The sequence below is a fragment of the Siphateles boraxobius genome, unplaced genomic scaffold (assembly GCF_051911475.1).
Source record: "Siphateles boraxobius isolate OS27281-9 unplaced genomic scaffold, OSU_SipBor_1 29, whole genome shotgun sequence".
Taxonomy (NCBI): domain Eukaryota; kingdom Metazoa; phylum Chordata; class Actinopteri; order Cypriniformes; family Leuciscidae; genus Siphateles; species Siphateles boraxobius.
The window spans coordinates 13967369-13990575 of record NW_027508908.1 but is presented as its reverse complement, the minus strand read 5'-3'; the positions used below and the strand labels follow the sequence as shown (position 1 = coordinate 13990575).

Genomic DNA, 23207 nt, shown 5'->3' with positions numbered 1-23207 from the left:
AAAAACGAATGCAAAATTACGGCGTTTCCATTAACCGATGTTATGCGACTAAAAGTCATTCCAAAAATTATGGCAACGGACGTTGGTAGGTTTATGTATATCTCAGCCACCACACTGGACATTATTAATAATCAAAGGAGATGTAGGCCTCTCTGTGATATCGAATCATTAATGACAAGGAAAGACCCTATATACATATGTCTTTCTGGGTGTCTTTCTGGGGGTTTCTCCCTCATATCTCCTTCAAGGTCTTGATTGTGGCATTTCTTTGAGGTTTAGAATCCAGTATTCCTGTATTTATTTTGTCTTTTATCAATTTAATAAAGAACTCTGTCTTGTATTCTGTCCAAACATACAGAATGTCCTGACTCATCTAAGTCAGGTGACCTGTAAATGCGCAAAAACGGTTTCCATAAGAAACATTTCTTTTTCGAATTGCCTCAAAAAATCACCTCATGCGAGCGTAAACTTTTTTTTGCGATAAATTGTTAGTTTTTGGGAAATTGATGCGTTTCCACTGGCCGTATTTTTAATTAACGCAATTTGAAGGGTAATGGAAATGCGGCTAATGATCCCAAGCATTCCTCAAATCCAAGGCTTGGTTGGTGAAGAAGTCCTAGAAGATACTACAGTGGCCATCTCAGTCACCTAACTTGAACTCCATAGGAAATCTCTGGTGGTATTTGAAGAAGGCAGTTGCAGGAAGCAAACCCAAGAATATTACTGAACCGGAGGCCATTGCTCAGAAGCTGGTGTCTGGTTATACATCTCATTTACAGCAGGTCATAACAGCAAAAGGGTGTTCTAGTACTAAAGATGCTTGCCATGAAGGGGTTGAATAATTTTAAGACGGCAGAATTCATTGTTGAATTTGGGGAACCACTTGAAACATTTGTTGTGTTGAGCTATTTCAATGTCTTTTGTTTTATTTGTTCATTGCAAACAGCTGAAAGTCTGTATGTTTTTACAATAGGTGGTTGAATAATTCTGATTTCTTTCTTTCTTTCTTTTTTTCTTTCTTTTTTTTTCTTTCTATTCAGCACTCACATTGGGGTCCTATTAAGAGCATGCAAAATGAGTGACATTAAATTGTAGCTGATAGGACAAACTCTCAATAATCTCCCACATTCTCATAAATCTATTGCATAACTTGAAATAAAATATGTAAATAACAAAAAGTCCAATATGTTATCTAGAAGTATTTTAGCTGTATCTGTTGAAACAATTAGATATTTCCATTTTCTCCTTTATGTCAGTTTTATTTTTTAACTGTAAACCTGGAGAAAAAGCACATCTTGCCTAGGTTGTCTTTTAAAAATCTTTACTCCAAATTTTTGGAATTTTTTTTATAATACACTGTTGTCTCTAAAACCCCCCCCTGTATTTAAAGGTTTCATCTTAGGCCATCCCTCCTAGTCATAATGGATAATGCCTACCATTATCTTGGATCACATTATGCCAATTGTCTAGACAATGAAAGCCAATGGTGCTTAGTCTGTTATCTGAAGATTGAACCATAAAACAGTCATTTTAATTATACAGTAATTAACAAACTTACAATGTCTAAACCCCTTATTCTGGAATTTTTATCCCTCTGCCAAAAGCAGCACACATGAAACAGCAGAAAGTCCCGCTCAGTGTGTAATGTTTGTCTAAGTTCATGATGTTCTTCCTTGGGAAACCCCACCTCTGTTCTTTAAAGTTTGCCACCATCTTGTGGTATCAAAACAGTAATGACATGTTTGAAAGACATGATATATTACTTGTAAATTTAAGTCAATCACACATAATTGTTTCAATATTCCTTACTGCTGAAAGTGATCTTTCATTGCTTGAATTTACACAACACTCATTTCAGCTATACACATTTTTATTTCTTAATGTTTAGGCATGCTTTTGCAAAGGTATGAGCTAAATCTGTGAAATTATAGGCAATGAAGTTGGTAATTACTCTTGGATTGCATTAGGGCAACTCTTTCATTTTATGAATGTGGAGGTGCTTGCGTTTGCAACTTTTTTAGCATGACGAATTCCTGGGTAAAAACAGCACTAATGCAAACAACGGCATACTTTTTTTTTTTTACTTTATTTGAAAATGGTTAATACCAACAGTAAAAAATAAATGACTATAAAATCTATAAATAATAATAATAATAAAAAAAAAAACAATACTGCACACAATTCGGTAACTTTGCAATAATTTTTTGTTTGTTAACATTAGTTAACTGCATTAGTTAACATAAACTAACAATGACCAATACTTTAAAATTTTACAATATTAATACATTTTTAAGATAAACACTAGTTAATGCACTTTCAATAAACATTAACATTAATAAAGGTAAATATATTCTGTAAGAATATATTGCTTATTTAGTTCATTTTAGTTAATGCATTATCTAGTGTTAACAAATAAGATATTGTAACGTGTTAACAATGTGGTAAAGTATAAAAACAAAATATCAATGTATGCCTATATTTTTCATTTTAAGTTAAGAATGATCTAGACTGAGGTACCTTAAAAATATTATTAACATTTATTTAACTGTTTATATTAATATTATATAAATTTCCTTACATACCCTCCTTTAAATATTTTCCTTAATAGAACATTCCCATTTTAATATGTTCCTGGGATTTCCACTTGCAGATATCAGAGCATTGAGTCATAAGATCATGTCTTAAACTGCTGCTAGGGCTCAGTGACATCAGGCATTAGGATGCCATTGAAAGGGTCAGTTGCACCATCATCACCTATATCCTGAGGAAAGTCTTCCTCGCTGTCACATTCTTGGCTGTCAGTCCCGGGAAGGCATTCAGTTGAGCGACTTTCGCTCTCCACTGCACTGCTTTTGGACTCAATGCTTTCACTGCTACTGCTGCTGCTGTTGCTTGTACTATACTCAGTACCTTCAACACTATGACTGTGTTCACTGCTTTCACTTGTGTCGGCACTGTTATTCTCTTCCTTTGTGCTCAGAACAACTGTCTCCTGGCTTTCACTTGATTCACTGCTTTCGCTTTTCTTTGATGCATCACTTGTGGATTTGATGTCTGGCTGGCTGGTCGCTTGCACTTTGCCGCTGTTGTTCGTATGGACCCATTTGAGGGTGTAGATCCAGCCCTGTATGAATGCATCATGACGGTCATTATTCTAGTGTAACCACACATTTTGTATGATGCATACCATTCGATGTTCCTTACCCTACGAACATTCTCTTTACTGCTTCGGGTGTTATCCGATGTCAGTGCAGTCTCGCTTTTTCCAATCTAGATAATCATAGATAAAACATAGAACCGTATAAACAGAGAATGCATTTCTATGCAATGTATAGGCTTTAGAGCTTTTTCTTTTTTGTTGGATCAGAGCAACATAACTTACCAGACTTTCCACAGAATGGCTTTCGCTCTCATTAGAGATCTTGAAACAAAAATTAAAAAAAAAAATTAAAAACATTGAAATTTTCAGTCATATTCATCTGTTTAGTGATTTTGTAAATTTGTGAGAAAATATGAACAGTAATTATTATTTTTACCGTTTCATCCGAGTCAGATTCAAGCGATTCCGAGCTCTGTCAAGAAAACAGAGAAATTGAAGTGAGCCTATATCATTAACCGAAATATATTTAGCATAGTCATTAAATTTGTTGACATAGCCCTAATAGTCTTTGCACTCACATTGCTGTCGGATGCATTTTCCTTGGACTTCTGTAAAATACATTTTTTTTTATATAAATTAATATTGTTTGACCTCATAAAGGCAAAGACTATTAAAAGTCTAAATAAATAAAAAATCTTATTTTTTTTGCATTACATACATGCATTAGTAGACTAGTTGGATATTCTTGATATGAGCAAATGCAATTATTCTCCTATATGATATCAGGTGAGAATTTTTTTTGTTATACTGTGAAGACGTCGCTGTAAAAAAAAAGTTGCTGCAAATTTTTAAGAACAATCAACTTGGATGTTTAAGTCATTTCAACTTAAATTACATTGAACAGACTTTAAAAATGAGCTGAATCTTGTATAACATAAAAAAAAATTAAAAATTGGTGAACTTATTTAAAGCAATGTAAAATCGTATATATGTTGTCATAACTAATTGATCATATTTTTTTTTTACAATGCAGTTTCTGCGTCTAGATACACATTTAAGTTTATGACGTGGAATTTGACTGGAAGCGTACCTCTTCTGAAGGTTCTTCTGAGGTATTACTCTGGTCGGAGGATTCAGATATTGAAGAGCTTTCCGACTGGAATATAAAGATTATAAGAACAGATTTACTTAAACCACTCTTAAAGTTAACACAGTTTCTTGAAATTAAACCCAGAATCACTTACAGAGTTGGATGCATGTTGGATCATCTCCATAGCCATTTTATGCAAGATCTGTGTGATGTAATTCAAAGAAGGAAAAATCTTTACTCCTTGAAATGTATGGAAAGATCATTTAAATGCTTTTTTAGGTTATTCACTACATACTTACTGGATTGGCATAGGCTGCTCCCAGCAGACATAGAATCAGTATGGCAGGTTTCATTCTGAAATACAAAAATCTGAAGATTAAAATCTATATTTCTGTTTATTATTATGTTTTAAGAGTTCTTGAAACCTTTTTTGCGTAAAAATAATAAATAGGGTTTGAGGACCTTACCTTGCTCTTCTTTTAGTCCAAATTCAAAGTCCAAGAAAGCAGAGGAGATCGGCTAAATGGACGAGTGTTTATAGCTAAAGCTATAGACTGCATTTAATGGAATGTCTAGAGAAAGCGCTATTTAACAGACTGGCTCTTCATTAAGGTAACAGCATCACTTCCTGCTCGCCAACACTCAGATTACTGTGGGGGCACATTAACTCAAGCTGGAATACACGAAAATGAGAGTGCCACAGTAAGTGTTTACATAATGCAATGACACACTACAGTGTGCGCTCACCCAAACTTCCTCTCCTGTACGTGTCTATTTTAGGATGCTAAACTATAGGGTGTGTGGCCTCTAAATACTAAGTAAGAGTACAGTCTGGTCCCACACTGGGACAGGAAGTCCATAATGAGAGCATTCCAACCTCCTATGTTTTTCATAGACAAACTACTGTGTATACCTTGTATAAATTCTGTTTATTATGCACGTTATGGATATATTTTCAATATATTATTGAAAACAATAAATGGCGTCATTCCTTTGTAATAGTTCATGCTTGTATAACATAATCCTATAGTAACATCCCATACTTTTTTTTATTTATTTTTTGCTAAATTAATTACATCACCACTTCCTGGAGCTCCATATTTGGAGTGCTGCTGTTTTTTTGTTGTTTTTTCTTCTGCCTTGGTGGAGAGTGGAATATTTCCATTTTACAAACATTCCTCACAATTTTACTCATTTAATCATTACAGTGTGCCAAAAAAAACCACATAGAGTTGTGCTCTGAGATGTTTGTTGATAAAGGTCGAAGCAGAGGAAATATAAAACAATGCACTGTGGTTCACTAATGAATATGCAACTCTTGCAATTTATGTGGAATTTGCTTACAGTTATAATTTGATTTCCTGAGAAAGGTGAATGTGGAAAGGGTAGATGGGACAACGATAAGTGAGAGAAAGGGTCTAATATTTAAGTGATCTAACTTAGAGATTTAGGTGATATCAGGTAAAATGGGCCATCAGGTAAAATGGGCCATTTAAGGTTTGGGGTCCCAGCTCCTCTGGAATTTAGAGGCAATGACTGCAAATGATTTCATTTGCGGGCACACACACCCTCACACACCCTCACACACACATACACATACACAAACATGTACACACACACACACACACACACCACTGACATCAGTTTACTGATGCTGTTCCAAAATGGACTTTTTTAATTGCACATTTGAATATGTGGGTTTGTACCCAAACATTTTTTTTAATGGCGCATATAAATATGTTTGTTTAATGCAGTTTAAATGTCATGTGGCTGTATAAGCAATTGTTTTAAAATTAAAATTGAGGATAAATTAGCCTACTATTTCCCTTTGCAGTTTGACTGGCCCATTTGACCTGAAGCACTGGCTCATTTTACCTGAAACTGCTCATGCAAAAAAAGTTGGCACAGCTGATGTTTCAAGAAATGTAAGGCCTAAATATATTTTATTACATCATTTCAACACAAAATTATCAAAAACAGTCATTATTAATCATACAAACACATGGAAAAGGCATATATGGTATTGTATTATTGTCCCAAACGATTTACCAAAAAGTGGCCCAATTTAGCTGATATCACCCTATTATTATGAGATAATTATTATTATTAGATTGTTGTTGTTAAAACCGATTAAGAATATGCCAAGCTGTTTTGTAGTGTACAATACAATCTTTAAAATTACTTTACATTTTTATTTGATCACAAAATTAAGATATATGTATATATATAAAATATATAATTATAACATAAACCGGGATGATACATTTCAGTTTTCTTTGATCAATAGAAAGTTCTTTAAATTGTGTGTGTGTGGGGGATAGAATATACAGTATTTACAGTATTAAATAATTACGTCTAGGAGTCCCCACAAAGATAGCGAACCAGATATGTGTGTGTGTGGGTGTGTGGTTCAGATAAACCCTACATTATGGGGAAAAATGTCCACACAAAGATGGCAATATCCAAAATACTTTTTTTGATTCCCATGAGGAAACCAGGTTATACATCATACTACGTGATGTTTTTTGAAAATGTAAAAAAAAAAATAATTGTGATGTGTTGGTTTAGGGACACAGTTTTTAGAGTATAAAAACATATCTAAGTCCCCATAAAACATGAAAACCCAATGTGTGTGTGATGTTTATTTTTATTTAAATAAACCTAAATAAACTAATGCTCTGTTATCAAAATTGGTGCACAGTTAATAAAACACGCTCATCACAAACAGTTAGCGAAGATTCAAGGTCTGCAAAAGCACTGGGCACCATCTACAGGTGCTTTTAATATCTGCTTGTAGCTTTGAATGTCAAAATTCCCTGTCCCAGGGGCTGCTCAAATTGGTGTGACAATCTGTCAAGTACCAGCAGGGTTTCTTTTTTGTTTTCTCCATAGATTAATTAAATATTTTGAAAGAGCACATCTAGACTGTTATAATAAATTGTTAAAAATGTAATTCAAAACTGGTAATAAAATGGAAAGTTCCGTGTCACTCTCCATCTCTCTGTTCTTCACCCCACCCAACCCCCTCTGAAGCTTCAGTTGGTTGTCTCCCTTTGTGTCCCAGTACAGATGAAGGGAATCTGATGTACAGTGCCGGGGAGGCATAAGGGAGTCAGAGGTACTTTGACTGACTGCCTCTCGGTGACTTTCTGCAACGTGAAATTTAAAGATTCCTCACATTTCTACCGGCAACCTCACAGCTCAGGTAAGTGTCAAATTACCAATTTTTTGTTACTGTAATTGAATTAACTAAAGGATCACTTCTGAAATAATAAGATAAATGAAAATATAATATGAAAAAGAAATCAAATTTAAAAAAAACCTGTATGCATGATGCAAATCATGTTGGTGTCATCATTAAGAATATACATATTGCCATTTATTTGCATTTTTTAATTGCTATATAGAGAGTACAACTTTAATCTATTTATTTTTGTACGTTTTCTAAGTATTTTATAATATGATAAATATTCTGGAATTAAAATATGCACAGATAAATAATTCAAGTCATTGTTGAGAATTTAAAGTTTTCTTTGCATTTCTTTCTTAAACCTGGATATTAGACAAAATAGTATAAGAAAAAAAGAAATGTTATTAAATTACGAAAAGTTATTTATAATCTTCAGGAGAGCAGTATCTTCAGTTCATACCATTGCACCCAAGCCATTGTCCACATCAACATGGCCTATAATGGGCATATTGTCTCTGTGCAGGAGGCAAAAAGCTTGTGTACTTAGTCAACTCTTTTTCCAGTCTAGTAGCTTCTGGTGTTTGCTTTGCCCCTCCGGACTTTGAATGTGACTTTTGAGCGGGGCTCATCTCTTGGGCCCTGTTTCCACGACAACTGAGGCGGCTGATTTATGCCGGGGTGTCATGGCAGGGGTACGTACTGCATACAGATGGAGAACTCTGAACCCTGTGTGAGAACGGCCCAGAGGGCAGTAAAGCAGAATTCTAGATAAAAAGAGTAGGGAATGGGGAGATCATGTCACTTCAAGGTTTTCAGGAAGTTTTAAGATCGGACACAGGACTGTTGTCACATCCATTCAAAATATGTTTAATTTTTTATTTTGTTTTGTTTTTTTAGAAATGAAGAAAAACCTGTTTCTATTCTGCTTTTTGGTCTCCGCACTGGCTGCTTATGTAAGTAAAATATCCAAACATTCAGCACAAACATTCATTTCTATAATCCTTCTCTTAATCAGAATCTACAGCATCATGTCCAAAGGTCAAAGAACCAAATGGAATCAAACACCAACCCAAAAGACGTTTCCAAGAACATAGTTCTAAAAGCAAGTATGTGTACTGGAAATTTGAGATGAGGAGCTTTTAGAAAGCCAGTCAAATGATATCAAGTGTATATGTAAATCAGCAGTAACAGTGTAAGCAGTAATGAAATCTGTTGTAATATATGACCTGGGTCAACCGAGATGGTTTGACACAGCTAATCACAAACATAGCTATATATTTTTCTATTGTCTTACTCTTGGGACTGAAAAAGGAGTGGAATAACTCTTAAATGGAGTTCTGCTGGGCAGTAAATCAATCCCACAGTCCCATGGCTGGTGATAGGATAATTGTGGAGCTTTAAAATGAAAAAATGCCTCGCTTAAATCATAAGACTGAGGCATGTTTTGCAATTCAGCTAGAAGAATGTAATGTAAGTGGACCCTCAACATTAGTTGCTTATCAGGGTATGAAAGACAATACTTCTCTGAAATAATATCTGCATTCCTCCAGGAAATTAGAACATGAAGAGAGCGGTGTGGAAAAGATAATCTCAAACAATTGAGTTGAAAGGAGATTACATGAAAAGCGATATGTTGTAATTGTATGAGTTGTGCAGCTGAAACAAGATTGTTGTCTGGGTAAATTCAGTTGGTTCTGTAAAGATAGCAGTGAACATCATGTGCGGTGATGTGTGGCACATCTGTGCAAACTATTCAAAAAAAGGTTTCGAACAGTTTTTGCCAGCTGGAAATGGTAAAATGAAAGCTATGTTTGACAGCTTAGCCTTAACTTTCATAAACCAAAACAAAAGGCTAAGTTGTTTTTCTCTCTCTTTTTTTAGGTACAAAGTAAGCCTCGTGGAAAAAAACAGCATGTCAAAAACAACCCAACTCCACAAGAGCAGGTGATTCTTTGAATTTTATATATATAAACAGTTAATACTCAAATTTGAGGACTTTTTTCTGTGTATAATTTTATATCTGTTTGCATGTTTGGTGTTTGTTTTTTCAGTGACTCTTTAATCATTTCTAAATCCGTAAAAAAAAAAAAACAGATGCATTCAGGAACAAAACAACTGACTGTCTTTATGAACGAGTCATTGAATTATTCACTCAACCGATTTGTTAACACTAATTCAATCAGGAATCCGTTTATTCTTTTGTATATTTGCTGTCTTCAATATTTTTATCTGTTATGTACTTCAATTTTTTTATTATTTTGTTTTATTTTGTTTTTTAAAGTCAGTGAAGCTTCTTGACAATAAGGATGGAGTTCTGCCCACATTTCTGCCTTTTGAGTCCAGCTCTCAGGATGAGGACATGAGTGAAGAGAATGAAAGCCATGTGGAGATGAATCAAGCGGGGGCAGACGAGCTTGAAGGTTCAGAGGGAGGTGAGAAGATTACACCTTTGCTCCTGAGTGAGGAGGCACTGACTCAACTCCTGCAGGTCTCTGAGGAGGCAGAGGAAACTAAGGAGGATGAAGGTGATGATGACAGTCCAGAAATGGACAAAGAAGTTAAGGAGATTGAGGAGGAGGAGGGAAAGGAAAATGGAGAATCTACAATGGAGAATGAAGATGCAACTGAGAAGAGTGAAGGTGAGGATGCAAAGGAGACTGACAGCAGTACTGAGTCCGAAATACCAATGGATTTGGACTATGCTGCTGACCGTGATGCGTCACAGCCACTATCCATCAAGCTAGAGACCAAAGCTTCAACCATCAACACTATGGAAAAAGATGCGGCAGAAACAATCGAAGATGTCATCCCCACAGCCACAATGGACTATGATTCCCAGCAATCCATCAACAACTCAGAGGACATTGCAGAGGAACAGGAAGAGCCAGCAGAGCAAACACAAGATGAGCTGAAAGAGCCTTTTCAAGACTCTGAGAATGACAATGAAAAAAAGAAGAGTGATCAACAGGATGAGAAAGACAGCATTGAACCTGAGACCAGTATTGTTTCTAGTGGCAAGAAGGCAAAGGAGGAGAAGAAGCAGAAGAATGAAAGGAATACGCATGGAAAGGCCAAAGGCAAGAAGCAGCGAAACAACCAGCAGCTGGAGAAGATGCAGAGTGACCAAGCCAGTGCAATGAAAGCCAATGAGGAACGTGCACAGAGGCAAGACTCAGAAAAAGTGGTGGAGCCCACTGAAAACACAGAGCCTAAATCCAAAAAGAAGAATGGGAAATGGGTACCAAATGCATCACACATACATTGTTAATTTAAAATAAAAAGTGATTCTCTAGATTAATACAACCAGACTGTAAGCTTTTACACGCACAGGTTGCTTATTCTGCACATATTTGCTTTTTGTAGATTTGAAAATCATTTCAAATGAATTATTATTTTCCATCTAAAGTAGTTTTAAAAATAAATTCACCAATCACTGCAAATGGTTGAACACGCTATTCACACCATAAATATATTATTTACGTCATTGTTATTCAGTGAAAACAATGTTCTTGCCGATTTTACCTCAAACACAGTTTGAGCAGTTCTGTTGTGAAATGTCCACTCACTGATTAGTTATAAGAAAGACTTGTTTTCACATGGCTCCTTGCACAATTATGTTATGACCTCAAAACACATTTCCCGTAGTGCATGATTTGTTAACGAATATATTTTGGAGTTTGCATCACTTAACCAGCTCCATATGTTCGGTTGTCTGACGTACTAAGGTACGCTCGGGTATGAATCCCGTGAAAAGCCCTATTCAGACGGGATTAGTTTAACATGGAGAGGTGGGGTAAAGAAATTATTACCATAGCTTCTCAATTATTTTAGTCCCGTCTCAATGTGCCAAAAGATGAGTCAAGGTAAAAGAGCTCAAAGACGAGTCCAAAAAAAAGTTAAAATGGCTTGGTTACATTTGCTTTTGTTAACACAGTCAACCGCTTCCAGTTTCAAATTTGTATTTGTTTTCCTATTGTTTTAATTCATTATCGACATCATAATTATCTGGTTTGTGTGTGGAAATAGTTTTACCTTTTACTGCACTAATTATTGTTATTCTAATAGTTTACCATGTAAAATGGTAGAGATAACATAGCTTCTATGGAAAATGGTGAAAAGTTTAAGCAGGTGCACTAGTTTAATGTGTTTGATTGATTGCTATTGCAAATAAAAATTGGTTCTGCGTCTTTACAGACTCGTTTGGTGGGGATGAATCCTGTTCAGATTAGGGCCACTATGGAGCTTTACCCTGACATTAGGCCCACACATCGGCCCAGCAGACAGGGGGAGCCAGCTGGTGAGTGTTGTTTCTGTCTCCATAGTACCAAATTCTTATTAGGAATCTGCTGAGCAGAGTTTATCTTTAACAGACTGTTAAACCGACCTGGCTTAAGAAGTCAATGAGAGCTTTAGCCCCTGGTTTATGCTCTATCCAAACCAACAGATGCAAAGGAATGTTGGCACTTTTTTACAGGGTGGTTATAACCTTTATTAGATGTCTCTTTGAGAGCCTTTTTAAAGCAGCAGTGGGTGCCTGAATTGAGGATACACAGTATTTTATAGAATATTTGCACATTCTTTCACTGTTTTATCTAGACCCCTGTGAGAACTTTCGCTGTAAAAGAGGAAAGACATGCAAAATGAACGATGAGAACAAGCCTGTCTGTGTCTGTCAGGAGCTGTCAGAATGTCCTCCCAGTGTAAATGATTTTGACCATGTAAGTATGTGTTATCTTGCAAATTAATTGATCAACTGATTACAATAAAATGGCGTAATTTCCAAATATTTATTTAATTACTGATCAAACCTTTAAGTAACATATATTGATTAAATACAAAAGCATAATAACATTTGCTAATAATAAGCCATTGGCATCGGGACATCTTCACTTTAGGTTTGCGGAACTGACAATAAGACATATGACACATCCTGTCAGCTCTTTGCCACCAAGTGTAGCCTTGACGGGACCAAAATAGGCCACAGACTTCACCTGGACTACTCTGGGTCCTGCAAATGTAAGAAACACTTCTAAACATGCTGATTTTAATTGTTAGCACATATGAGATGTAAAATGTGGTTGGCAGTGATGCTAATGTGATTAATAATTTTAGCAATCCATGTTCTCATTAGAAAAAGGCTAGTAATATTGTGTGTCCGAAGAGATGTACGTATTTGTGTTTTAGATGTAGTTTCCCAAGAGATCTCAACAATGTCTCCGAAATTACATATTCGGGTCTTTAACGACCCAATTCTATATCTAACACGGGTGGATCTCTGGTAAAAAAAAAAAAAAAAAAATTGCGATGGGAGATGTTTTTTTTTTTTTTTTAAATCTTTTGCGTTCCCTCGCAAAACCTGATGTGAGCTTGGACAGACACCTCCTATTTAATGTCCCGCTGCCAGTGTTTCAGAGCTTCGTACATTAATGTAGCGTTTCATGTTTGAACTTGGATTTAAATATAAAGAAGTGAGGTCAGTGCTTAAAGGTGCGCTAAGCGATGTCACGCGTTTTTTAGGCCAAAACATTCCTCACTATCCGCTAGCTGCCTGTCCCCTGAACACACTGTAAAAAAAACGTGGTCTCTGCAGACACCCCAGCCTCCACAAACGGCAACCAAAATAAACTGGGCTAACCCCTCACCATGAAACATAACAAACTGTTCTAGCCAATAACCGACAAGCAGGATTTGGGGGGTTATTGCCCGGATGAGGAGGAGGGAGGGTCTAGCTAGCCTCCATTTTGTTTGACAATACTTTAAAACGTCAACAAGTGACGTCACCCGACATCGCTTAGAGCGCCTTTAACTGGAGTTTATAGCTATAACAGATTCGAACTTTCCGGATCAATAACTCTAGAGCTAAACGTTGTTAATACACAAATTACACATATTTACAATCACAGTAACATAGACAACGAACTACAACCAAAATGTCCCTCAAAAAGAGCGTTATCATATAAATTGATCTGAGCAGGCGGCTGAGAGACAAGTCCGAAGGAACCATCTACAAAGTGCAATAAAACCCCAAAAATGTGACTACAAAAATAGTCATAAACATAAGCTCACGAATATTGATCCGGTAAGTTCGAATATATGAATATATTGCCAACTTCACTGAAGTCCTTGAGTTAAGCACTGACCGCATTTCTTTTATATTTGAGTCCAAGTTCAAACACTATGAAACGCTCCATTAACGTATACGGAGCTCTGAAACACTGCCAGCGGGGCATTAAACAGGACGTGTCTGTCAGAGCTCACAACCTGTTTTGTGCTGGAACGCAAATATCTTTGAGAGGGAACGCAAAAGTTTTGCGAGGGAACACAAAAGATTTGAAAAAATAAAAATCTCCCATCCCAAATTTTTTCCACCAACACTTCCCTTAAGGGCGGGGCCCCGTAGATCTCTACCTGTCGATATAATATAAAACTCTCCTGATATTTGAGTAATAATTACAGAAGAATAAAATAAAGCGTATTTTGTTACCTTTTGTAGCTTGGAAGAGTTTTAGTTTGAGCAGATGTTTATATAATCTTCACTGTCCTCGTCGGAGCTCATTTCTAGTACATTCAGCTCATATTTGCGATCTCAAACATATTCTCAAAGTCAAAACTCAATTATGAGGTTTTTTTTTCAATTATGAAAAATCATTTTCAACATCTTCAAAATCAATATGTTGATCGCTGACAACTTCTTAACCAGATCCACCATCAAGTGACAGTGACTCTAATATTTGATTGTGTTCAGAAATCGCTGAGCCATTTCAAGTTTTGCTGATGAAACATCCTATTCTTTTGTTTTCTGCCTGCGGTAACTATGAGTGAACTGTCACTTAATCATTGTATATCAGACATTGCCACCTTGTGAAATAAAGGTGAATTGTACTTATTCAGTCATCAGAGTTCAATTATTGTTGTAGAAAAAATATAAGCTTACACTCATGTATGCCCTATACAATTTTTGCAAAAAATGAATGGGAAAGCAGCCATTTATTTTTTGTTATTTTTTTTTTTTTGTTATATTGTGTATAATGAATTGATTGCGGAACACTAAGAAGGTTGATGTCTAACTTTAAAATATGAATGGGGAGGAGGGTAGTGAATGATGTCCCGGGTCACTAAAGACCTGAGGTATGCGTTTAAGGGTTAATATAGTTGGATTTAACGCAACATTTAGTTTTGGCCCCGCAGCCAAATGTAACCAATTTAAGTTCGACCACCTCTGCACTTAATATATATCTTCTGTTGTTACATTTTGTCTTTTTTTTATTTTTCCTGGCAGTTATTGCTCCATGTCTAGAGTCAGAGCTGGTGCAGTTCCCTCTGCGTATGCGGGATTGGCTGAAGAACGTGCTTCTGCAGTTATACGAGCATGACTCTGTGTCTCCTGGCTTTCTCACAGCTAAACAAAGAATCAGGGTATGTGTATCAGGGATACTGGACAGATGGTTATTTATTTATATATCATATGTCTCCTAAAGAGACAAATAGTAGATTTAAGTCAAGAAACTGGAGACAAATTTCACTCAGCTCCCCTACTTCTGACTGTAAAAAAATAAGCGTAGATGTACTACTTTGGAAAATAGCTCTCGACTGTATCTAAACCATCAAATGTGAACGAATTACAGATGATGAATGCTCTGCTCAACAGGTTCAGAAGATCTATGAGAGCGAGAGGCGTCTTCAAGCAGGCGATCACCCCGTCGAGCTTCTACAGCAGGACTTTGAGAAGAACTACAACATGTACATCTATCCAGTGCACTGGCAGTTTGCACAAATGGACCAACATCCTTCAGACAGGTGGGGTGGCTGAGGTTCTGTAAATTTCGTCTTGCAATATTGTTTTAGTTTATCATAAAGGGGAAACCCCAATCATCTCTGTAAATGAAGTTGACAAATTCACTTGACATTTATATTGGCTGTTTAAATGCCAGTCTTGCAGAGCCAGACGCTGTGCTAAAAGACTGATAAAGATATCTGCACCCTGACTCCTGAAATTGCTTAAAACTACCCAATCAGATCAGTGCGATTTTGGGAAATGCTTGCCATTTTGGAGTGCATTTGTGAATGGTTCATTAACAGTTCGTGGTCAAGACGTCTGAGGCTGAGACTATTCTAATTCGAACGTACTCATACAGGAGGTTCAGTAATATTTTTAGCTGGTGTGAGGATGTGGTTGAGGGACATTTACAGAAAAAGAAACACTCAGTGCCAGAATCCTCCACAACGTCAGTGGTCAGCCTTTGAGACAGAGGCCTTAAAGCTGCAGTGTGTGCTTTTGGGGACAATCTGCATGTGAATCAATTACTTATAGATGTATTACACTGGGATACAGGGCTTGACATTAGTTTTTTTTCTCACCAGCCACTGTGGCTAGTGGTTTTCCAAAGTTACTAGCCACTCGGCATTTTCAATTTTGACATCGATATCATAGGGAAAATCTGCCATAGAGATATTTTAAAAAATTATCTCATAACTAGGCAGCAGGTATATTAGGCTGCTGTCACTTTAAGATCTGATGAAGGGACCCATTATACTGTTTTATATAGCCAATAGTGTCTTTATGTGCACACACTTTGGGTGTGAGCACAAAATCTGCCCTAATGAGTAAAATTATGCTCAATACACCCAATCCCATGCCAACATTCAAGCCCTGTAAGTAACGCCAACAATATTTATCCAGAGCAAATTAAATCAATGAGTAAAGGGACACAGGTTTGTGTCACTCGCTGTCAGAGAGATACGAGAGCGAGAATGTGCAGCTGGTATATTGTGTATATATTCTGCTGAAGAGTATCAGATATTTCAGTATCGATGTGTATCGAAAAAAAATATATTTTTGAAAAAAATTTGATTGCACTTAGTTTATTATTTCAGATGCCTTTTTAAAAGACTACAATTGAAAAATTTATGTTATATAAAATCAGTTGCCAAAGTGGCTAGTGACTGCGTTAGACGCCACTGGTGAAATCCAGCCGCATTTGGGGGGTTGACGGTTGTTAGTCAAGCCCTGCTGGGATATAAGAAAATTACACACTGCAGTTTTAAGAATGTTGTGTTGGTTTGTGATTTCAAAGGAAAGGTTCTATATAGAACCTAAAGGGTTTTGTCAAGCACCCATCATGGGATCTTTTTACGGGTGTAGTTTTAATTAATTAATTTTGTTATTGTATACATTTATTAAACAGGTCGTACACATACTTTGTCACTATCTATCTATCTATCTATCTATCTATCTATCTATCTATCTATCTATCTATCTATCTATCTATCTATCTATCTATCTATCTATCTATCTCTCTCTCTCTCTCTCTCTCTCTCTCTCTCTCTCTCTCTCTCTCTCTCTCTCTATATATATATATATATATATATATATATTAAATAACCCGTCAAACACAAGTATTTATGTAATCATTTATAGTGCAGCAGATTAGTAAAAAAAATCGTTCACTTTGGAAAAAGGCGTTGGCCACTCAAATTCAATATGGCAGCCAATTTTCAAGATGGCCGCCATTGCTATTCAATTCTTATTATATCAATTTTTCAAACAGGGATCCAAGCATAAAATTTGATAATGCTCTCTAAAGAACATGTTAATGGAAAAAGATGCTTGTCCCTCAAAAATTCAAGATGGTCGCCATTTTTAAAGATGGCCACTGTTCCTGTCGAATATGAATTATTTCAATTGTTCAAATGGTGATGCAAGCATAAAATTAGGCAGAAATACTCTTCAAGGAACACTCTTTTGGAAAAAGGTTTGTGCCACTCAAAAATTCAGGATGGTGACCATTTTCAAGATGGCCACCATTTTTGTCAAATAGTCTAACGCATTCTGATCCTTTGGCGTCATATGTGACGCCATATGACAAAACGGCGAAATACTACGCACATGGCACCCTTTATCGTCAATATAACACGCACTGTGATGGGTAGGTTTAGGTGTGGGGTAGGGTCTGCGTCTCATATTCACGCTAAAGGATGGCAGTCAACTTTATGACGCCTTGGGTTCGCGTGTTATATTCACGCTAAAGGGTGCCATGTGCGTAGTATTTCGCCATTTTGTCATATGGCGTCACATATGCCGCCAAAGGATGAGAACGGGCTCAATAGTCATAATGTCTGCTTTGTCTGCCTCCTCTCCTTTGACCTGTCCGGCTTAGTTAAATTTGCCAGGGATATAAAATCTCTGCCGGCATAGATCTAAGGTTCATTGGAGTACACAAGCCTCTCCACCATGGCAAGCTGCAGTCAACAGAGAGGAAGGGCCACTGTTAGAAAAAGGAAGTGATACAACTAGGTTCGGGTCACCTACACCTAGCCCGATCATTCATCCAGTGCCATTTAAGTCCCGTCTGATCTGTGCAACTTCCAGGTAAGCATACATTAACAAGTCATGTATTGCCCCGTCTACCCGTGGCTCGGCTCTAGCGTGCTGGTGCAACCTGTCAATTCAGGTGCGGCTATCTACTAGCATCTATTACTAGCTAATTGATGAGGGGCTGTAAGACAGCATTTGGGACACTAAACTTAGCTATACGATTACTACTACTCAATAACTACAGTGTAAGTAAAACTAGATAAGCTGACACTGAACCCCATGTTGAGTTCCACAGCAGTGAAGTTAACAGTGTGCCCTTGTTGTGTAATGACGTTCACTCTATTAAACAAAACCTTCCTTAACAGATAAAATTGAGCTCTGACAGAAATGGTGGCCATCTTGAAAATGGCGGCCATCTTCAATTTTTGAGGGGCACATACCTTTTTCCATGATAATGTTCCTTGAAGAATATTTGTACCAAATTTCATGATAGCATCACCATTTGAAAAAAAAGATGTAAGGATTCAAGGAAAATGGTGGCCTTAGAGAGTATCTATGCCAAATGTCATGCTTCTATATGAATTTGAACGATTCTCTTGAAATATGCCATTAATCTGCTTCACTATTAAGACATTTCTCCTTATATAGAACCTTTTTGCCATATAGCATAGAGACAAGAACCCATAGGGCTCTATATAGAACCCCATTGAACAGTGTGGACATGAAGTATGTTAATTACAAGATCTTTCTTCTGATCAATTTTGGATATTTATAATACTGTTGCAGGATTCTTTCTCACTCTGAGCTGGCTCCGCTGCGCGTTCCCCTGGTTCCCATGGAGCATTGCACCTCTGTCTTTTTCCAAAAGTGTGATGCTGACAAGGACAAAATAGTCTCCTTTAAAGAGTGGTGCAGCTGCTTTGGCATTAAAGAAGGTAGGAGGATTTGAAAGGCCTTGCCTTAAACAGCTCAAAGAGTTTTACATGTATTATTCATTCTCTAAAAATGCATTATTTATGCACACTTTTTAAATAAATCAAACATTTTATAAACAACCCAGGTTGGTTTTTCAACTTTCTCTATATTTTCATTCCTACAGAGGATATGGATTCTAATCTGCTGTTCTGAGCATCTCTGAGCTGCAGAAGGAGCAATTGAAGGTTTTCTTTGAAGAAATATATAGATAATCATGGAGGTCTGTTTGTTCAGTGAAATGGTACTGTTTTATTTTTATGTGTAATGATCATGATGGACAAGAATATCTAAAACTCTTTTAATTTTTATGCATTATATTGTGTTATTAATAAAAGGAACTATAGTTAAGGATTCAGCAAAAAACACATTTTTAAAGTGTAGGTTTATTGTGAGTGTTTTTGCATTCCAGTGAGGGAAAAGTTTACATAGTGAATAAAATAACAAAATAAAAGTGATTTTATAAAAATGTTTCCAAATTATTTCAGATAATCAAGAAAAATGCCACTCTTATGTGTGCTTGTTGAACAATTAGCCTACATATTTATTCCAAATTATATTTATGATTAAATTAATTAATCAAGAAGGATTTTTTTTAATCCATCAAGCACTTTTTTTATGCTCATGTAAAAACAATCTTAAACATGACTTCCTTAAAAATTGATATCTGGTATTATCTTTAAAATCATTAAAGTTCTGGTTCAATTTGCATAGCAAGTTTTAAGTCCTCCGTCACAAGCCTTGGAAGCTTTGTTATGCACACTACAGTTACAACAGTTACTGTGTTTGAAAAATAAATGTGTGGGTTATGACCACTGTAATTAAAACAAATACAAAAACTGTGTCTTGAACAAACCCTTAGGAAGTCATTAAATTACTTCGGTCAGAACTGTGTGCCTAAGTGTGCAGCACAATTCAATGACTTCCGTGTGAGCAGTTGATTCATGGACGTTTTCTATAGTTCAATGCAATGAACAGTACTTCGTCATTTTAGGACAATGATCTTGAATAACCTTGTATAATCAGTTCTTGTAGCACTCCATAAAATCAGAAATATGTACTAAAATGATTAGGAAATGCGTGTCACCTAAAGCTGTATGAGACATTTGTAAGGTCCTCCGACCCTTAAGTTGTTGGTGGATGGATGGACAAATGCTCTGTGTTTTTCTTCTTTTTTTCTATTCTGTAAGATGAATTAATAGGCCTACTTGACCAACAAAAAAAAACCTAATACGCACGAAAAAGAAGTTCATACTTATGAGGACTCACTTTTGAACTATTTTTTCCCCTCCTTACCGCAGTCTTTGAGTATTGGTGTCAGTATCAACCCCAAAAAAGTCCACTGGAAGGATAGGTTTTTTTTTGTTTGTTTTTCCGAGGCAGATTAAAATAGTTGAATAATTTTAGTTCGATTACAGATTTTGCATGCACATTTTTGCACACTCTCTCTGTCAGGTTTGATAAGACAAGATCACCTGGTGCTAATATTTCAGATTTTACACTCAAAAAAATAAAATTTGCCTCTTGTTAAATTTAATTAATTAAAATAAGCAAAAGTAACACAATTGTTTAATATTTTGTCACAACTTAATTTAATTGTGTTCAATCAACCTAATATATTTAAAACTGAAGTTTACTTAATTCATTTGTGTGAAAACTACATGAATTATTTTTGTTGACAACTAACTTGGCAGTGGATCTGTAGTTCCCAGCATGCTTTGCAAGGGACTGCATTAGGAGGGTAAATTTAGGGATTAAAATGTTATTTTATGTGTTTTTCAGTAAATGTAAAGATGTTGTTAGTTGATGTTAGTATTTAATGTTCAGTTATGTTAGAAACTTAGAGGACTTTATGTAATGTTTTTGAATTTTGTGGTTACCATTATGCAGAAGAGTGAAGACTGTGTTTAGGATGTGGGAACTCAATATACACTCCAAATGCATTAAACCTCACTTGCAGACCTGCATAAGTCATATCTAATATTACTATGCGAAAAGATGATTTAATTAAACCGAATGCTAGTATCTACTATCATTGGTAGTAACTATTGAGTCAAACTAGCTACAATTATAATGTTGGAGATTTAGGGAGGACAAAAAATAAATCTGGGTAACTTGACAAAATTCTATCTAGTAGGAATGACACAAATATTTTAGTAGTCTTGACCAAATTATTTTAAGTTCATACAGCAAGATTACAACAAATCATTTCGAACAAATTCGATTTTGTTGGATAAATACAATTCAATTTCGTGGAAAACCTTTCCTTAATTTAATTAAGTTGGTTCAACAGATTATTTTTTTGAGTGTAGAGCAAGATATAGTCTAAAAAGAAGTAGAAAAGTAAAAAGATCGAGGTCAGTGGTGGAACAACAATAATGCAAAAGACAAGCCAACGATAGGCCTACTTTTGATTATAGAAATACTCTAAATCACTGAAACATCTGCATTTTTACTGTGCTGATCATTGATAGGCCTTCACGCTAAGTGAAAAAAGGGAAGTTATGAAAGGCACGACTCAAAAAGAACAATGCATTTGACTAATTAATCTTCAAATTGAAGACATAAAGTTATCAATATTTTATTTAGTCTTCAAATTGATTAAATGAGCTCATCAATCTTTAAAGCTTCTCTTCGAATTAGAAAAACTGATTGTCTAATCCTAATGTATAAACCATAGTTGTCTGGCATATGCATTTTAGCATTTCACGTAAGATGTAGCTATTTTTAAGGAGTTTCTGAGGAATGTAATCTTGTTCCGATGTAGGTTTGTTTAAAAAAAAATAAGGGAAGCAAATATTAAAACTCTTAATTAAACCTTCTTAATGAGAGCAATGTTTTGTGATAGCATTCTCTTATATGCTTCTTCAGAGTAAACGAATGTAAAATTGGTCCTCATTAATACATAAATAGAAAAGTCCTGGGAGTTGGAGTAATACTACAATAGCCTACAAAGCGGTAGCTAAAATTTTGTTACTTGCAAATTTTCTTCGCAAACAAAAACAGACGCAAAGGTCTATGATTTGATGCGTCAGTTCAGTGAGTCTGCAGTTGAAAGTGCGCACGCTTGCAGCCACGTCACGTTCGGTTTAAAATGGGGCCGGTTGTTTTACTTCTATGAGCGATTTTGCAGTGAGGAAGTAACCGAATATAAATTAATCAGAGTAAACTACTCATCGCTGTCCCCCAGACAGACATTGTTGAATGAACAGATATTGTTGAATGAGTTATGTCTTCATCTGAGGTAAATCCAATCGTGCACTCTCACAGATGTTTTTGCGCTATCACAAGAAATTTAGGCCCGTTTAACAGTGGGCCTATCTGTTTTTCATTGTTTATTTCCGGTTTCTATAATAGCCTACATAAACACATTTACACAACTAAAATAGTTAAACGCAAATTCACTTTGAACGCGCCCTTTTGACAGTCCAGTAGGCTAGGCTATGAAACAGCCTCTAAATGCAGTAATTTCATATTCATGGTGGTACAAAAAAAAAAATATATAGGCTTAGGCTATATTCATGGTGGTAGGCCTACATTGAGTATATATACGCACTGCCGGCAAATCCGGGAACTTAACTTTCAAGTTCGTCCCCGACCCCTTTGAGGGGAAAACAAACCAGACTTCCCATAGACTTCAATACAAAATAACGGCAAAAACTATCCGTACACAGCCGGCAGGCGTGAATAACTTAAGAAATAACTAATATAAAACATGTCAGTAATTATATGTCCACGCCTGCCATAGAGCGTGAAAGATTACATCAACAAACTTAAATTGGTCAATTTAAAAACATGTCCCTTCGTCTCCCAGCGTCAAATTGGTGAAACAACCCCACCCAGTGGGGATATATTATAAGATATATTCGAATGTATATTATAAGATGTATATATATATATATATATATATATATATATATATATATATATATTATAATATAATTATAGTCTATATATATATAATTATATATAGACGTTGTTTTGTGACGCTATTTTGTATTGAAGTCTATGGGAAGTCTTTTTATTTTCCCCTAAAAGTGGGCGTGAATCTGTTCAGAGACATTCTATGACGTTGCGCCAGTTTGTGTATTCGATTTTTGGCACAAAATGGAATGTCATTTGCGGACAGTGTAATCAAGAGATTTGACGTTTATGGCTTAGGCCTACTCATTACTTGGATGTGTTAGTTAGGCTACTGTAAACTGATGCTTCTACAGCTCGAGTATATGAATAATTAGTAATACTGATTTAAACATTAAAATGAAATGGAAACACTTGCCCACAAGAATGATCATTGCAAGTACTTTTCCAATAGAGGGCAGCATAACATCAGCGCAATGTTAGCTCGTGACTGGATTTTGCTTTGAGGCTAATTAAGATATACAAGTTAGCATTTATTTAACACAACTCTTATATTTCAACATTCTGTAAGAATTTAAAGTGTTCTTTTTTTATGTGTGCTTTTATCAAATATTTCTGAAAATGGATTTCCAAGTCTGTTTTGATGCTCTCTGATGTTTCATCAGGTCTTGCTCTGGCT

The 23207-nt window shown here is 35.9% G+C and overlaps 2 protein-coding genes across 3 annotated transcripts; one reads left to right on the top strand and one right to left on the bottom strand.

The window, feature by feature from the left end:
* Window positions 1-2552: 2552 nt before the first annotated feature.
* Window positions 2553-4789, bottom strand: scpp1 (secretory calcium-binding phosphoprotein 1). Its single transcript, XM_077246684.1, has 9 exons — window positions 4658-4789; window positions 4490-4544; window positions 4345-4392; window positions 4191-4256; window positions 3679-3705; window positions 3537-3572; window positions 3383-3421; window positions 3205-3270; window positions 2553-3124 (listed from the first exon to the last, which is right to left on the bottom strand). Exons 2-9 carry the CDS (start codon window positions 4541-4543, stop codon window positions 2693-2695), a joined length of 768 nt encoding a protein of 255 aa, XP_077102799.1. The 5' UTR covers window position 4544; window positions 4658-4789; the 3' UTR covers window positions 2553-2692.
* Window positions 4790-7959: 3170 nt separating this feature from the next.
* sparcl1 (SPARC-like 1) lies at window positions 7960-19136 on the top strand. Of its 2 annotated transcripts, XM_077246667.1 has the most exons (11): window positions 7960-8072; window positions 8278-8333; window positions 9262-9324; window positions 9662-10618; window positions 11575-11677; window positions 11977-12098; window positions 12276-12396; window positions 14660-14796; window positions 15029-15177; window positions 18482-18630; window positions 18795-19136. In XM_077246667.1, exons 1-11 carry the CDS (start codon window positions 8051-8053, stop codon window positions 18821-18823), a joined length of 1908 nt encoding a protein of 635 aa, XP_077102782.1. In that variant the 5' UTR covers window positions 7960-8050; the 3' UTR covers window positions 18824-19136. The 2 variants fall into 2 exon arrangements, with proteins under 2 accessions (XP_077102782.1, XP_077102783.1); XM_077246668.1 differs by lacking the exons at window positions 7960-8072; window positions 8278-8333 and adding an exon at window positions 8414-8486.
* Window positions 19137-23207: the final 4071 nt, after the last annotated feature.